Source organism: Sitophilus oryzae, unplaced genomic scaffold (genome assembly GCF_002938485.1).
Source record: "Sitophilus oryzae breed Bouriz unplaced genomic scaffold, Soryzae_2.0 scaffold_376_pilon_pilon, whole genome shotgun sequence".
Classification (NCBI taxonomy): Eukaryota; Metazoa; Arthropoda; class Insecta; order Coleoptera; family Curculionidae; genus Sitophilus; species Sitophilus oryzae.
In genome coordinates this window covers 437890-452231 of record NW_022146947.1, presented here as the reverse complement: position 1 = coordinate 452231, position 14342 = coordinate 437890, and the positions used below count along the sequence as shown (strand labels likewise).

Sequence of the window (14342 nt, the reverse complement as noted above, 5' to 3'; positions counted from 1 at the left end):
GGCTTTGATAAAAATTTACTGTGGAACATACCATATAAAATATAAAATCGGGAATATCTGCGGAAACGTTAAAAAGTTTGAAATATTCTAAATACAATAAATATTAATTCTCCATCTATTGAAAGTATAATATCGAGGGTCATTTAAAAAAACGAAGAAAAATTATTTTATATTTTAGAAAGTTTGGCCTAGAATTTTGAACATCCTGTATGATTTACTATTTCGATATTTATAACAAAGTAAGTACAGACCATCTAAAGTAAATACCTAATATAGTTTTGATTTCAGGACAGTTCTTGTATTTTTAATATTTTTTTTAAAAAGGCTGAAAAATATATGTATAATTTTTATTTATTTATTTTTAATATCTCTGAAATTATCGAAATATATTTACTCATGTTTTAGGATTATGTAAAGAGATCTGAAAAGAAGCCAAAAATGCAATAATATACAGGGGGTTCCATTTAAAAAAATCATCCCGATCCACTCACACTTCTTTGAGCCACCCTATAGAAGTTAAAATATTTTCGTGAAACACATCCTAGTACATACTTTAAGTTTGCACTTAAACAAAATTCACAAAGTTTTTTTATTCTAGGAGCTACAGATGCCCGATGCACTATTGCCGGACCCTGTACAGGATGTTCAATAAAGGCGCGGACATCAAAACAAATTGTAATTATCTGAAATACATTTTTTGGATTTGCTATAGGCAGCACTGAACGTTAAGAAGACAAAATAATATTATTTTAATGACTTGGACATGTCAAAATTAAAAGAGATTCTTTTTTCTTTATTATATTTTAAGTAACTGGCCATTTTGAATATCTTATTGCTTAGAACTGAAATTAATTAACACTATATCGCTATAAACATAATATAAAAAATACTCTTAGATCACAAAAATTGAACAAAAAAATGAACACACTTCATTTCCAAGGTGGCTTTCCACTTGGTTTCTCTTTGGAATACGTTGCAGGCATTTGATCCCATTTACTTTGGTTTTCCTGGTCCTAAATATTTGAAATTAGTATACGTGAGCAAGAAATAATAAATTAACACATACTTACACCGTGATGCCAAGTTGCTCTATTATGGTGAGAACCGCTCGGCTCTTGCGGTGGTTCTTCCGTAGGCTGTCCTGGTGGTCTATTTAACAACTGAAAGTGAAATTTATTACCGTTGAGACATATGTCTCGTTGCAACATGGACTAATACAAGGACAGTATGAAAAGTTTCCAAAATAACCTCTTGATACAAAACATTTTTTTGGAAATGTATTTTTTTCTACATTAATCTCCTTGTGAACAAACTATCAAGGTAGTAAATGATGGTGCATAGGAGTATTGTCTTTCAAAAACAAATATTTTTAACCACTTAATACTGTTAAACCATCGAAAATGACTGGGCCGTTCAAAAATTGCGCAAATTTTAGTGCATGAAAATGCAACAAAATTTGCTTGGTGGTTAGGTCGGAAACTCTTCAGACTACCCTCATATACAAGTGGTTTTATATAAACCATTTCCTTTAATAAAAAAAATATGAACCTTGTAGTCTAAAAGCTAGCAACGTTTTCGAGAAAGTATTTTAAAACGTCTGGCTCTTTACTATCAGAATATAAACGAAAATAAAATAAAAAAGTCTTTGCCCTGACCCGGATTCGAACTCTGAATCATCGGTTCGTGGTCGGAAACTCTACGCACTGCGCTATGGAGACATGTTCGATTAATATTCAATACCAGAATTTAAAGGACTAATAAAAATATAGGATCTTCTTTCAATGCGCAGTAGGGAACGCAACGTTTACCGGCAGCCAGACGGGCCGCATGCTGTTCTAGAGAGCATAGTAAAAGCTATATCAAAGAGCCAGATGTCTTAAAATACTTATTTTTCCGACGTTGTTAGCTCTCGTACTATTGGGGTACGAGTAAAATCAGAGCCGAACGAAACTCAAATTAAAAGAAAATATAATTTTAATTATTTATTGTGACAGTTATACAAGGTTTAAAAATACTAAATAGAGTGTGTATATCTTGAAGAGGGTTGTTGGAATCTTGTTTATCAGACACATGAAACTACTGGTGTCCTACAGGCAAAGAAAATTTTGTTGGCTTGAAAAACAAAGACATTTTTATTTGAATTCACAAATTGTTGGAAAATATATCTAATAAGAAAGTTTTTGATGAATTGGACATTAAGTGTATGGTTTTTTTTTTGCTCGGACAATAAAGAAAATAAAAGTAATACCCTTATTATATTATATACCATGAGTATATAATACAATGGCCAAGGGTAAAAAAAACAACCAAAAAAAAAGATATTAAAAAAGATCAACTTTTCAAGCACCTAAAAATCATAATGAATTACAGACTTACCATATTAATATATTTTTGTATTTCGCTTTCCGAATTCTTAACGCCTCTGCTTGAGACTGGGGTTTCCTCATAATCTGAAACGCTTTCAAAATGTTCTGGTCTCATTTGATGATAGCGTTCAGGATCTGAGCTTCTGTTATACGGTTCTGCTGGTTTCTTGGATACATTATGCAAGGTGTTGGCGACCTGAAAAATATTGGATGGTTTGTAGAATAAGTGTACCAAAAAACAAATTTGCTATATAAGGGTCAACCTGTCAGAAATTATCATCGACTCATTTCTAATGCTACTATGTTTCATTCTGCCTAGGGTTGTGCCACTTGAAAATTTCAAATGAAATTTTCATGTCGGCAACTTTTCCAATGTGAAATTTTCACTATTTTAAAAGAGTGAAATTTCATTGAAATATCAAGTGAAAGTTTCAATTCGAATTTTTCAGCACAGAGGTGAAATTTTCAGGAATGTATCGTGAAATTTCAACTCACAGGTGAAATTTCAAGTGTAATTTTCATAAACCTCGCGAACTCCTTTATCGTGTTCGTATGTTACCGTATCGACGTAGGTATCGATCGTTGATTTGCTGGATTTGGTTGCGCGTCTGTAGAAGACCGGCACTTGATCTTGACAAATGAAAACCGCAGTAGATAGAGGTTATGATTTTCGTTGAAAATGTTGATGTATTATTAGATTTGTTATTTTTGTGCATTTTTTTTGTTTCAGATTTCATAAAGTTTATTCTGAGGCCTGTTTACCTGTGACCTGTGTTCTGTGTTGATTGCAATTTTTAAAGAAATAATGGTTAAGCTCAAAAATAGTATTTGGACATATTTTTTCTCTAGTGATCAAAATAATACCAAAAAAGTTAATTGCATATTTTGTAATGAAATTCATTACAAATGCAACTCGTTTAGAAAAACATGTAAAAAATTGTATAAAAACGCCGAGATCCATTAAATTACAACTAAAAGGGACCATTACAACTCGGGAACAGCTAAAAATAATGACGTGTTTCACCATACGCCAATTATATTCACCACCTCATTTATATGATTTTTTTTTCAAAATTTCATAATTTTCATGAAATTTCAGTGAAATTTCCAAGGTGAAATATTTAATTGCCAATATTTCAGTAAATTTATGAAATTTTCACTAAAAAATTGAAATTTTGAAATTTTCACTGAAATTTCCAAAATTTCAATCTTTCAGTGAAAATTTCATTATGAAATTTCAACATAAGGTGAAAAATGAAATTTACCCATCCCTAATTCTGCCTAAAGCTTCATTCTGAACCTCGCAATTAGTGAAATAAATTAGTGGTTTCAATTAGCGTAGAAATTTGTTCTTTTAATTTCAATGCAAGCGTTCAGAACGTCAAAATTAGTGGTAGACATTTTCAATTAGTAGAAAAAGTTATCAAACTTTAAACTTTTCCACTAATTATACTTCAAAATTTGCGAGAAATGTCATTTTGGCCTTTGATTATCTTCCGTCAAGAGAAATTGTGGTTAGAAATCAAAAGATGATTGTTTTATAAGCTAAATATTAGGCTTTCTCTATGGATACAACTGACTAACGCAAGCTGTTGCCAGGACATCCTATTAATTTTAATTGTGTTTTTTAAACATTGTGAATGATCGTAAACTAAAAAGTATAAAGTGTAATTGAAACCACTAATTTATTCCACTAATTGCGAGGTTCTGAAAATAAATAATAATACTACATACCTGATTATCATTAAATGATGAAGGGCTGCTCCCTATCATCTTTAGGGCTTCATCCCAATGACTCTCCATTACTTTCTGCAGTTGCTTAGCAATCTGAGCCCTTTTCTCTGGCAAATTTGCTAACTTCGTCTGAAGGTTTTCAATCTCTTTTTTATATTGGGACGCTTGTATCTCATACAGTCTTATTTCTTCTTGCTGCTTTTGTTCAAGGAGTTTTATTTCTAGAGAACATCTACAAGAAATTAATTTATAAATCATATTGTAAATAAATAAAATATAAAAAATAAGTACTTCTCAGAAATTTCCTTAATATGATTGGCCGCTGTTTTGGCCATTGATAATTCTTTTCTTTTTATTTCATCCAAATTTTTCTGTCTTTCTTGATCTAGCTGGCCCTGCATCTCTTTTCGTTTGTTCTCTACGATAAGTTCTAACTGGCCTTGATAAAAGTTCCTCAACTCTAATTTTGTACTTTCCAATTTTGATTGAGACTGTTCCAAAGCTTCTTTTAGAGTTTTCTACAAAGTATAAGAAGATAATATGAAGAAAGTATGCAGGTGTAAGTATACAGGATGAGTCTTAAATAAATGCAAATATTTTTAGGGATAGTATATTTCGACCCCAGAAAGAAACACGATTATGAAGTTTTTTGGCGAAAAAAAAATTTGGAAATTTTTTGTTTGGTTGTAATTATATTTTTTAATTAAAAAATATAATTTGTTGAGAATGTGGCAACATATTGTAGGTAGTAGATTAAATTTAGCAGAAAATCCAGAAAAGATCCAGTGGTCCTCAAAATTTTAGCAAAAAATCATTTCTGGAAATTTTCAAAGTAAAATATCCCGGTTATTTTAGATTTATTTGAAAAACGGCAAATAGAACATATGATTCGTTTATCGAGATCTACCAGCCCTGAAAATATTTGCACTTTTAAAACTCACCCTGTATATTTGAATCACCCTGTACATATGTCTGAAAATATTCAAATGTGCACTACTATTCTCCGAGTATTTTATGAAAAAGATTTGAGTCAATCAAAAGATATTGAACAGAAAAACTGATGTTTTCGTTTTTGTTGTTGGTACATTAGAACTACTTTGATTTATGGAGAGAAATAGACAAAAAACCCAAAAATAAATTATCTGTTGCTTTAACCTATATTGTCCCACATAACACTCTTTACAATTTCCTGATAAATCAAGTATAGAACATTCTATTAAAAAAAACTAAACTTTTAATGTCAGTGTGTATTGTGTATATTTGGATCGGTCTGTATACCTATGAAAATATTTTTAAAATGTGCGCTACTGTTCCTTGTATATTTTATAAAAAGATTTGGCTAAAAAATCTCAGATAAAGAAGTTGATATAGAACATTTTTGAAATTTGTTATTGGTACATTTGAACTACCTTGATTTATTATGAAATAAAGCTGGAAAATACATTCCTCAGTACATTAATCAACATTGTCTCGTCATAATAGAAGACGAACACTTTAGAATTTCCTGACAAAGCATAGAGAATTCTAAGAAAAAAATAATACAAAAATATATTTAGATCACTCTGTATACCTATGAAAATATTTTTAAATGTGCGCTACTATTCCTTGTGTATTTTATAAAAAGATTGTCTTAAAAATCTCAGATATAAAGCTGATATAGAACATTTTTGGATTTGTTATTGGTACATTTGAACTACCTTGATTTTGTATGTTAAATAAAGCTGTAAAATATATTCTCAGTGCATTAATCAACATTGTCTGTTCATAAAGGAGACGAAAACTTCAGAATTTCGTGACACAGCATAAATAATTCCATGAAAAAAATAATGCAAAAATATATTTGGATCACTCTGTATACATATGAAAATATTTTTAAATGTGCGCTACTGTTCCTTGTGTATTTAATAAAAAGATTTGGCTAAAAAATCTCAGATAGAGAAGCTGATTTTTGGATTTTGTTATTGGTACATTTGAACTACCTTGATTTATTATGAAATAAAGCTGCAAAATAAATTCCTCAGTGTATTAATCAACATCGTCTCTTCATAACAGGAGACGAAAACTTTAGAATTTCCTGACAAAGTAGAGCATTCCATTAAAAAATAATATAAAAACATATTTGGATCACTCTGTATACCTATAAAAATATGTGTAAATGTGCGCTACTATTCCTTTTGTATTTTATAAAAAGACTGCCTCAAAAATCTCAGATAGAGAAGCTGATATGGAACATTTTAGGATTTTGTTATTGGTACATTTGAACTACCTGGATTTATTATGTAATAAAGCTGCAAAATACATTCCTCAGTGCATTAATCAACATTGTTTCGTCATAATAGGAGACGAAAACTTTAGAATTTCCTGTCAAAGTAGAGTATTCCATTAAAAAAATAATATAAAAACATATTTGGATCACTCTGTATACCTATAAAAATATGTTCAAATGTGCGCTACTATTCCTTTTGTGTTTTATAAAAAGATTTGGCTAAAAAATCTCAGATAGAGAAGCTGATATGGAACATTTTAGGATTTTGTTATTAGTACATTTGAACTACCTGGATTTATTATGAAATAAAGCTGCAAAATAAATTCCTCAGTGCATTAATCAACATTGTCTCTTCATAATAGGAGACGAAAACTTTAGAATTTCTTGACAAAGTATATTTTTATTATTTTTTTTTATTATTCCATTAAAAAATAATGTAAAAATATATTTGGATCAATCTGTATATTATACCTATGAAAATATTTTTAAAATGTGCGCTACTATTCCCTGTATGTCTTATAAAAAACATTGAAGTGAAAATCCAGGCAGAAAACTTGATATGGTTACATGTTTGGATTTTTTATCGGTACATTTGAACTATTGTATGTATATCATGAGATAAACTTTGATTTCTTATGACAAAATTGGAAAAAAATACCCAGTATATTAATTTATATGCTCACTCAGTGTAGATTATGACATATATTTTTAAAACATATGTTACTAATGCTCCCATATTTAAAAAGAACTTTTTCAGACACTTAAAAATATGTAATTTAAGGTTAAAAAAATAATTCACCTCATTAGACTTGTAACTTTGAATATCAATAGACATTTTCTTTTTCTGATCAGTTAGGTCTGCAATAAGATTTTTGCTGGCTTTCAATTCAGTCTCTAATTTGCCACATTCATCTTTCAGCAAAGTGAATTCAGTCTGACATATTTCTACAGCTTTCCTACTCTGAGCAATCTCTTCCCTAGCATTAACTAAAACAGTCTTATTCTGAAAAAAAAAATATATGAACACGTTTTGTTCAAAAAGAAAAAAATAAAGCAAATACTTCTTTCAGGTCAAGTTCCTTTTGACTGATTATATCAGACAGAACTTTGTTTTTATCAAATTCTTTTTTGTAATTGTCCTGCACATCCCTGAATTTATTTTCTATAGTTTCTAATTCTTTCTGCAAATCCGAGCATTTCCGTTCCAATGTCGAGAATTTTTCTTGATTAGCGTGGGCTAGATTTAAAGCTTTTGATGCCTCCTTTTCATAATATTGTATTTTCTAAAATTTGTTGGAAAAAAATATATATAATACTGATTTTATTTTTTTTTACCTGATTAGCAGAATCAATCTCAATAGAATGATGATTTTTCATTTTCATAATTTCCTTATCCCAACTATTTTTTTCTTCGTTTAATTTTTCCATCCTTGTGGAAACCTTTTCTAAGGCTTCCTGAAATTGTTGGATCGTATTGTTTTTGCTCTCATCAACCTGTATTGCTACAGCTAGTTTTTCTTGCAGCTCTAAATTCTTATTTTGTAACTCACTTATTAATTGTTCGCAATGCTAAAAAGTTGATTATTAATTTTTGCAAAAATAATGTTAAAGAAACTGACTTGTCTTCTTAGCTTTTCTTCTTGGAGTTTTTGAGTCAGTTTACTGGGACTTTGTGTCATGTGAGTTGAGCTCCATATGTCTGCTAAACTCAGTAAGCCATATCTATCAGTTACTGTATTTAAGCTTCTATAAATAAGATAACATTTTAATGTAAAATATATCTAAATCAATCTGTATATTTATATCAATATTTTTGAAAGGTGTGCTACTATTCCCTGAATATTTTAATAAAAAATGAATTTTATAATCAAACTCCAATTATTTAGACAGAAACCATACCAATATGTACATTATTTATTACAGTTATTACATCTAAAATTACATAAGTAAAAAATATATTATACCTTTGCTTCGGAATATGTCTCTCATGACTAGAATTACTGTTATTCAGCAATTTCTTATGCATACTCAAAACACTTAAAGCATTTGAATGTAAAGGACTATGCAAAAGCTCATTTCTTTCCTGATCCACAATAAATGGATCAACTTTTGCACTTTTCTTACAAAAATCTTCCTGTTTTTTGTACTTATTATAGGCAGTGGTTTGAGTGGAATCTGAACTACTGTCTGAAGACCTGTCTAACGTAGAGTAAGATGTAAAATCTGTACCAGACGATGTAGAATTAAAGTTTTGTTTCAACTGAGTTGGTTTCACATGGTTTTCCTGAGGATACTTTTGATTATATAATGTATCTCTTACTCCTAAAAAATATTTATTAGTCAAGACAATATAAAAAAATACAATAGGATCTATAATATACCTGCACCATAATCAGGAACACTTCTTATATCATCTCCACATCTCCATGTTGTCACTTTGGCAATATTATCAGAATGTTGATTATTGAGGTGTTCTTGTCTAACATTTTGTTCAGATTGTCTCCTAATAAGATCAACAGTGTCCTTAACATCTTTATTCACACTCTGATTTAATGGTCTTCTGTTAATATCACCATTTAATACATTTCTCTGTAACTGTTTGTCCCCCATAGAATTAAACTCATTTCCTAAATTTCTAACAGTATTATTTCTTTCAATAGTTTTTACATTTGAAATAAATGTATCTATTTCACTTAATATCTCTGGATTATCTTCTTTATTTAAACCTGTATTATACAAATATTAATAAAAAAAATTACTTCTACATTACCTCTTACTATTTCTTTGTGGTGATTTAAACTTAACTGAGTATCTTTGTCTCAAATTAACATTAGGACTATTTGGTAAGGAATTTAGTTTAATTTTTTCACGTGCTTTTTGAGGAGTACTCTGTGTACTGTTTGGCTGATACAAATCTTCTTGACTCAGGAAATGTTGCCGTGTGCTTGGTCTAGTTGAGTTAATATTGTCTCTGATATCCATTGAGTTATCTATATAACTTCCACAAAGACTTACATCTGAAGTTGTCTCAATCGTTTCAATGCGATTTTGTAAATTAGATACCTGCATATATGTATTTGTTATTTGTATGTGCTTTTCTTAATAAAAATAACTTACTTGTCTGATTAGATTGTCTACAATACTATAATAAGGAGGTTCTGGTTCTGAATGAACTAAAAAGAAATCCGGAGGTATCAATAGCAAGTCGTCCGTATCGTCAGTATCACTACACATAATAATTATCTTTAAATGTAGTTTCTAATAACTTGTAAATTATATCAGTCTTCATCACAGAAATTGCTTAAATTACGACCTCAAAATTTAATAACTCAAATTAATTCAACTCTATTACTTGAAAATAATATTAAAAGTACTTCGAAAATGCCATTGTGCACTATTTAAAGCAATTTGCATGAATAAAAAATATCGAAAAAACTTTTAATTGGGATATAAACAAACTTCGACAGAAATGTAAACAGAAAAAACGTCAAATGTCATATTCTTTTAACCACTGAACACAAAGAATTTATAACAGAGCAAAATGGATTGTGTGCTGTGATTATATTACCTCTGAATCTGTGGCGATTCAAATTTTTGATCATATACGATTATGATTTATATATGACTATGATCTTGTGTAAGAAAATTTAAAATATTAGTTATTAGAAAATAAAAATTTTCACAAATTTATTTAGGTTTGTGGGATATTTAATAGGGTTCACAGAAAACAGCCGTTAAAATTTAATTGAAATTATCAATTAAATTGTTAATACAAATTCAGAAATAGCAAACTACAACTTTTTAAAACTAATTTAATTGTTATTTCACTATTCAAGGTCTATTTAGTTTACGAACCTTGTCTAATACTAACTTTGTACTTTTTTTATCTTTAATATAGTAAAGATATGTTAAAAAACTTATGTAAAACATTGTAGATATTGTAAATACATTGATAAAATTACATTTATTTCACATTTTGCATTATGATAATGCAGTTACATCTAAAAATATGTGTTCATATTAAAATTTGAATTATTTTAATAATTTTTGTTGTTTCTTCTAGGATTATACCTATCAAAATTTGATCTTTTGTTATGGTTTCTTCGGTTATTATTTCTTTTGGAATAATCATTTCTTAAATCTTTATCATGATCTCTTTCTCTATCATAATCATTTCTCCGGTTAAAATTCCTCCTATCATTACCACGCGAGTGATTCTCTACATTATAATGTGGCTTATGTCTATTATTTCCATGGTGAGGAGAAAAGCTATCATCAAGATTGTTATCATTTTGTCTATTATTTTGGTTTCTGTAATTTGTTTGGTGGTAATTGTGACTTACATTCATCATTGGACTCATGTTTAGAAGATTATCATAACTAAGACTTTGTTGGTGAAATGGTAACTCTCTAAAATAAAATTTATATACTTATAAGAATCTGAAATTTATATATTAAGTTCGCTTATCAAAACTCTACCTGTCGTGATTGTCCATTTGATTTTGATGTGACATGGGATACGAAATACTTCTTTGCACAGGTGTATTTGGTCCAGCTCTAGGTTTCACTGTTAAATTCCTTTGACACAGCTGGATACCATTTAACAGATTTACGGCATAAAGAACCGAGACTTCGTGTTTAAAAGTAACAAAACCAAAACTGGACATTCTACCATCTCGATCAGTGGGAATCCTCACTTTTTCCAGGGGACCTACCTGAAGAAACAATTCATATAAAAGATCCTCGGTTACTTCTGGTGCCAAATTTCCACAAAAAACTGTTCTCGATTCATCCATATTCGCTAATTTTTAGAAATATGAAATCGTTTTAAAAGTATTTTTGTAAATAAAATAATGTAAAATTTTGATTTTGTTTGGATGACATATTTTACTTTTGACAGTTTTGACGTATAAACAAAGTATTTAGAGTTGCATAGGGCATAGAAAAAAGAGAACTATAATCGTTTTTGTATAAACAGACCAGAGTTTAAATGTAAACATATAGATGGCGAAATATGTACGAATCTAAACGAATTTTGAAAGTAAATAAAATAAATCTATAATTTTTATATTTGGATGTACATTTATACAATTATTTTTATGGTAAATTCAATAATTCCGTTCAAATTTAAAAGTATCAATTACAACACCGTGGAAAATTCGGTAAATATAGTTTTCAGGTCATTTATTTGGACAGGTGCATGAATGCCAACGGGCAATTGCTTATTGATTATTAACGATTTCTTCGGTTTGTGAAGTGGATTGATTAGAAGTTGTTATTTTACATTACACGGTGAATAGAGAGTAGATAAATATACGAAGAAATAATTATTGACCTTTAACGCTTTGATAATTAAATGTGTATTTAGCCATAAGGTAGAACCAGTGTACAATCTAGAAATTATAGAAAATGTGTATTATTGTTATCTATAAAGACCTACTTTCATCAGTTATAATGATATATACGTGCAATAGATGAGATACAATCAATGAAATTGTGTTAATGCTTTTACATTTGTTTAAAATATAATTTCATATTGATTTAGTAGATTGAAAGTTCATTTTAATTTAGTTTATAAAGTTTATAAAATCTTCTATCACAGATGTTGAAATTCATGATATTACAGTAAAATCTGCCCACTGGAAGGAAAGATTTCGAGAGATGACATCCAAAAAATAATAGAAAATACAATTTTTCTGTGAATTTATAAAATGACGGACAACTATCATGCATCTCCTGGAAGACAATATTTTTTGGTTTGATTCTAGCTTAAAATGTGGGCGTTTATACATTTCTAGTCTGCACCACCAACAAGCGTCTCTAGCAAACAACGAAAGAATATGATGAAACACTGCATAATTTGAAAGGATGCAAACCTTAAAAATTACTTTTTTAGCCTATAACATAGACTAAAAAAGTAATTTCATTAGTATTAGTAATTTTATAGTATTAAATCCCAATAAAAATAAAACCGTAAGCATTTCACCTTCTCGATACCTTTTACAGTAACAAAGATACTGGGGGGTGTCCCAAATTGCAAAATTTTCAAAAATACCCTGTAGCTCAGAAACGAAGAGGGCTATAAAAATTTTGTTTACAGCATCTTTTGTTTGACAAAAAAGTGGTACAGGGTACAGGGTTGTGCAAACTGCATTCTTCTATCTTCACTAATAACAGAGATACTGTATGATTTCAATCAAAATGGGACACCCTGTATATCGCAAACGTCCCTGTATATATAAAACGTACAAGGATATTTTCCACGAAAACTTAAAAGGGATAAGCACATTAACGTAACTATAGCAATTCATCCTGGGGTGGGCCGGGTGGGGGGGCCTGGGGTTGAGCCCGGAGGGGGGGACCTAAGGCTTTTGTTTTTTAAAAATGAAAAATAATTTAAAAAACACATTTTTTGAATAAAACGTTTACATGAATTTCTCTATCAATAAATTTCATAGACTTAGAATTCTTGGCGCCCAACGTTTTAGGGCTGATTTAATATTTAGGGCTGATTTAACGTTTTGGGGCTGATTTGTTTTATAATTTTTGGCACCCAACCGATCTGGGACTTAGCTGATTTATTTTAGGACCATTTAAACTTAGTTACGTGGGACCTGTTGAGGTTTTTTTTATTCGTATTGTTGACTGGTTTTCGACTTTTCCACGCCCACGTGGTGTAGAAAGATTAGTTGAGTGTTATCTTTCTTAAATCTTATTTGGTTGTTCGTAATTGTAGAGCAAGAAGACCGATCCAGACCGTAGAGCACAGAACAGTCCAGAATCCCATCCTGTTGCCCGTGTAGATGTACCCGTTGGACATCATAAACCCTCGTTGAGGGTTTTTTACGTTCACCATTTGAAACACCTGTATCTGTACATTTGCTGAAGGCTCCAGTGACAGTACACCGAGCTGCTGTACCCTGCTGTAGCCATCCCATAGCTGTACACGGAGGAACTTCCGAATAGTTTCAAGTTTCAAGACATTACACTGTAGAGTAAGATCGTTTAGAAATTAGTTAGATTTAGTTTGATATTTGTAGTCCACCCAGGATAATGTACTTGGTTTTAAGTAAGGGGGATTATGACGTCATACTTTTAGTTCTTACTGATTTAAATGTCATTTCACTTACATTTATTTTCATTTATCTTCAATTTAATTTCTTGATATATTAGCTTTTGAATATTTTAATAAATTGCTTAATCATTTTTAGTAGTATTATTTACAGTCTAGTCTCATAGTTAAGTTAGAGTCACTTAAGTTCAAATAATTATAGTAAGATTTGAAGTTCATGGTAGCTGCACTCAACAGTTCGAGGTTAGTGTTGAAGTCTACTTAATAGTAACATCTTTTATGCCGAGTTCATAGAGTATAATCTCGTGGCGCCCTTTTATTAAGATCTTTGAACTCCGACCACCCGGCTGTTAAAATTAAAAGCTAGTGGCCTCTATGCCAACTCATCCTAATTAAGTAAACTTGTGTTTTATTGAACTTCGAATTAGAAAAGGACGCGGCAATTCTTGGCTCCGTTGACACCGGTCTAGGTTATCAAACCGTGTTCCCGTAGATTTCTTAAATACCTACAAATTTTCTAATAAAATAAAAATTAACACATTTTTTGAACACAACAAAATAATATTAACTAAACAAAACAGAAAACGTCATTTTTACTACATCACAAGCAAATAAAAATTAATACGTAGCCAAGAGTCATAGTTCAGGATTTCTCTGGGGGGTCCCAGCAGTACCTAGGGGGAGCGGCACCCCCTGTCATCCCTGTAGTTACGCCAATGGATAAGCATGCAGAATCAGTGGGAAGAAGCAGCGCACAATAGAACGCAATGGAGAAGAATTGTAAACTCTATTAACAATAAGGAAAGGCGTAAAGAGCCCACCATATATAATGAAATTTTTGAATGTCCGGAATATCGGGGGAATATCGAAAGCTCATGGAAGAAAAAACCTTGAGTAACGATCT

General features: G+C 30.3%; 2 protein-coding genes across 5 annotated transcripts; both read right to left on the bottom strand.

Annotated features, from left to right (window-relative positions):
* Positions 1-587: 587 nt before the first annotated feature.
* On the bottom strand, positions 588-9841 carry LOC115885163 (putative leucine-rich repeat-containing protein DDB_G0290503). Of its 4 annotated transcripts, XM_030903966.1 has the most exons (14): positions 9741-9841; positions 9484-9679; positions 9144-9429; positions 8748-9092; positions 8331-8688; positions 7986-8112; positions 7702-7935; positions 7428-7649; positions 7166-7369; positions 4392-4618; positions 4101-4332; positions 2377-2562; positions 1071-1160; positions 588-1013 (listed from the first exon to the last, which is right to left on the bottom strand). In XM_030903966.1, exons 2-14 carry the CDS (start codon positions 9598-9600, stop codon positions 930-932), a joined length of 2712 nt encoding a protein of 903 aa, XP_030759826.1. In that variant the 5' UTR covers positions 9601-9679; positions 9741-9841; the 3' UTR covers positions 588-929. The 4 variants fall into 4 exon arrangements, with proteins under 4 accessions (XP_030759826.1, XP_030759827.1, XP_030759825.1 ...); XM_030903967.1 differs by having other exon boundaries at positions 1067-1160; positions 9484-9830; XM_030903965.1 differs by having other exon boundaries at positions 9484-9830.
* Positions 9842-10302: 461 nt separating this feature from the next.
* On the bottom strand, positions 10303-11270 carry LOC115885177 (RNA-binding protein 7). Its single transcript, XM_030903992.1, has 2 exons — positions 10846-11270; positions 10303-10776 (listed from the first exon to the last, which is right to left on the bottom strand). Exons 1-2 carry the CDS (start codon positions 11160-11162, stop codon positions 10404-10406), a joined length of 690 nt encoding a protein of 229 aa, XP_030759852.1. The 5' UTR covers positions 11163-11270; the 3' UTR covers positions 10303-10403.
* Between the last annotated feature and the right edge of the window lie 3072 nt (positions 11271-14342).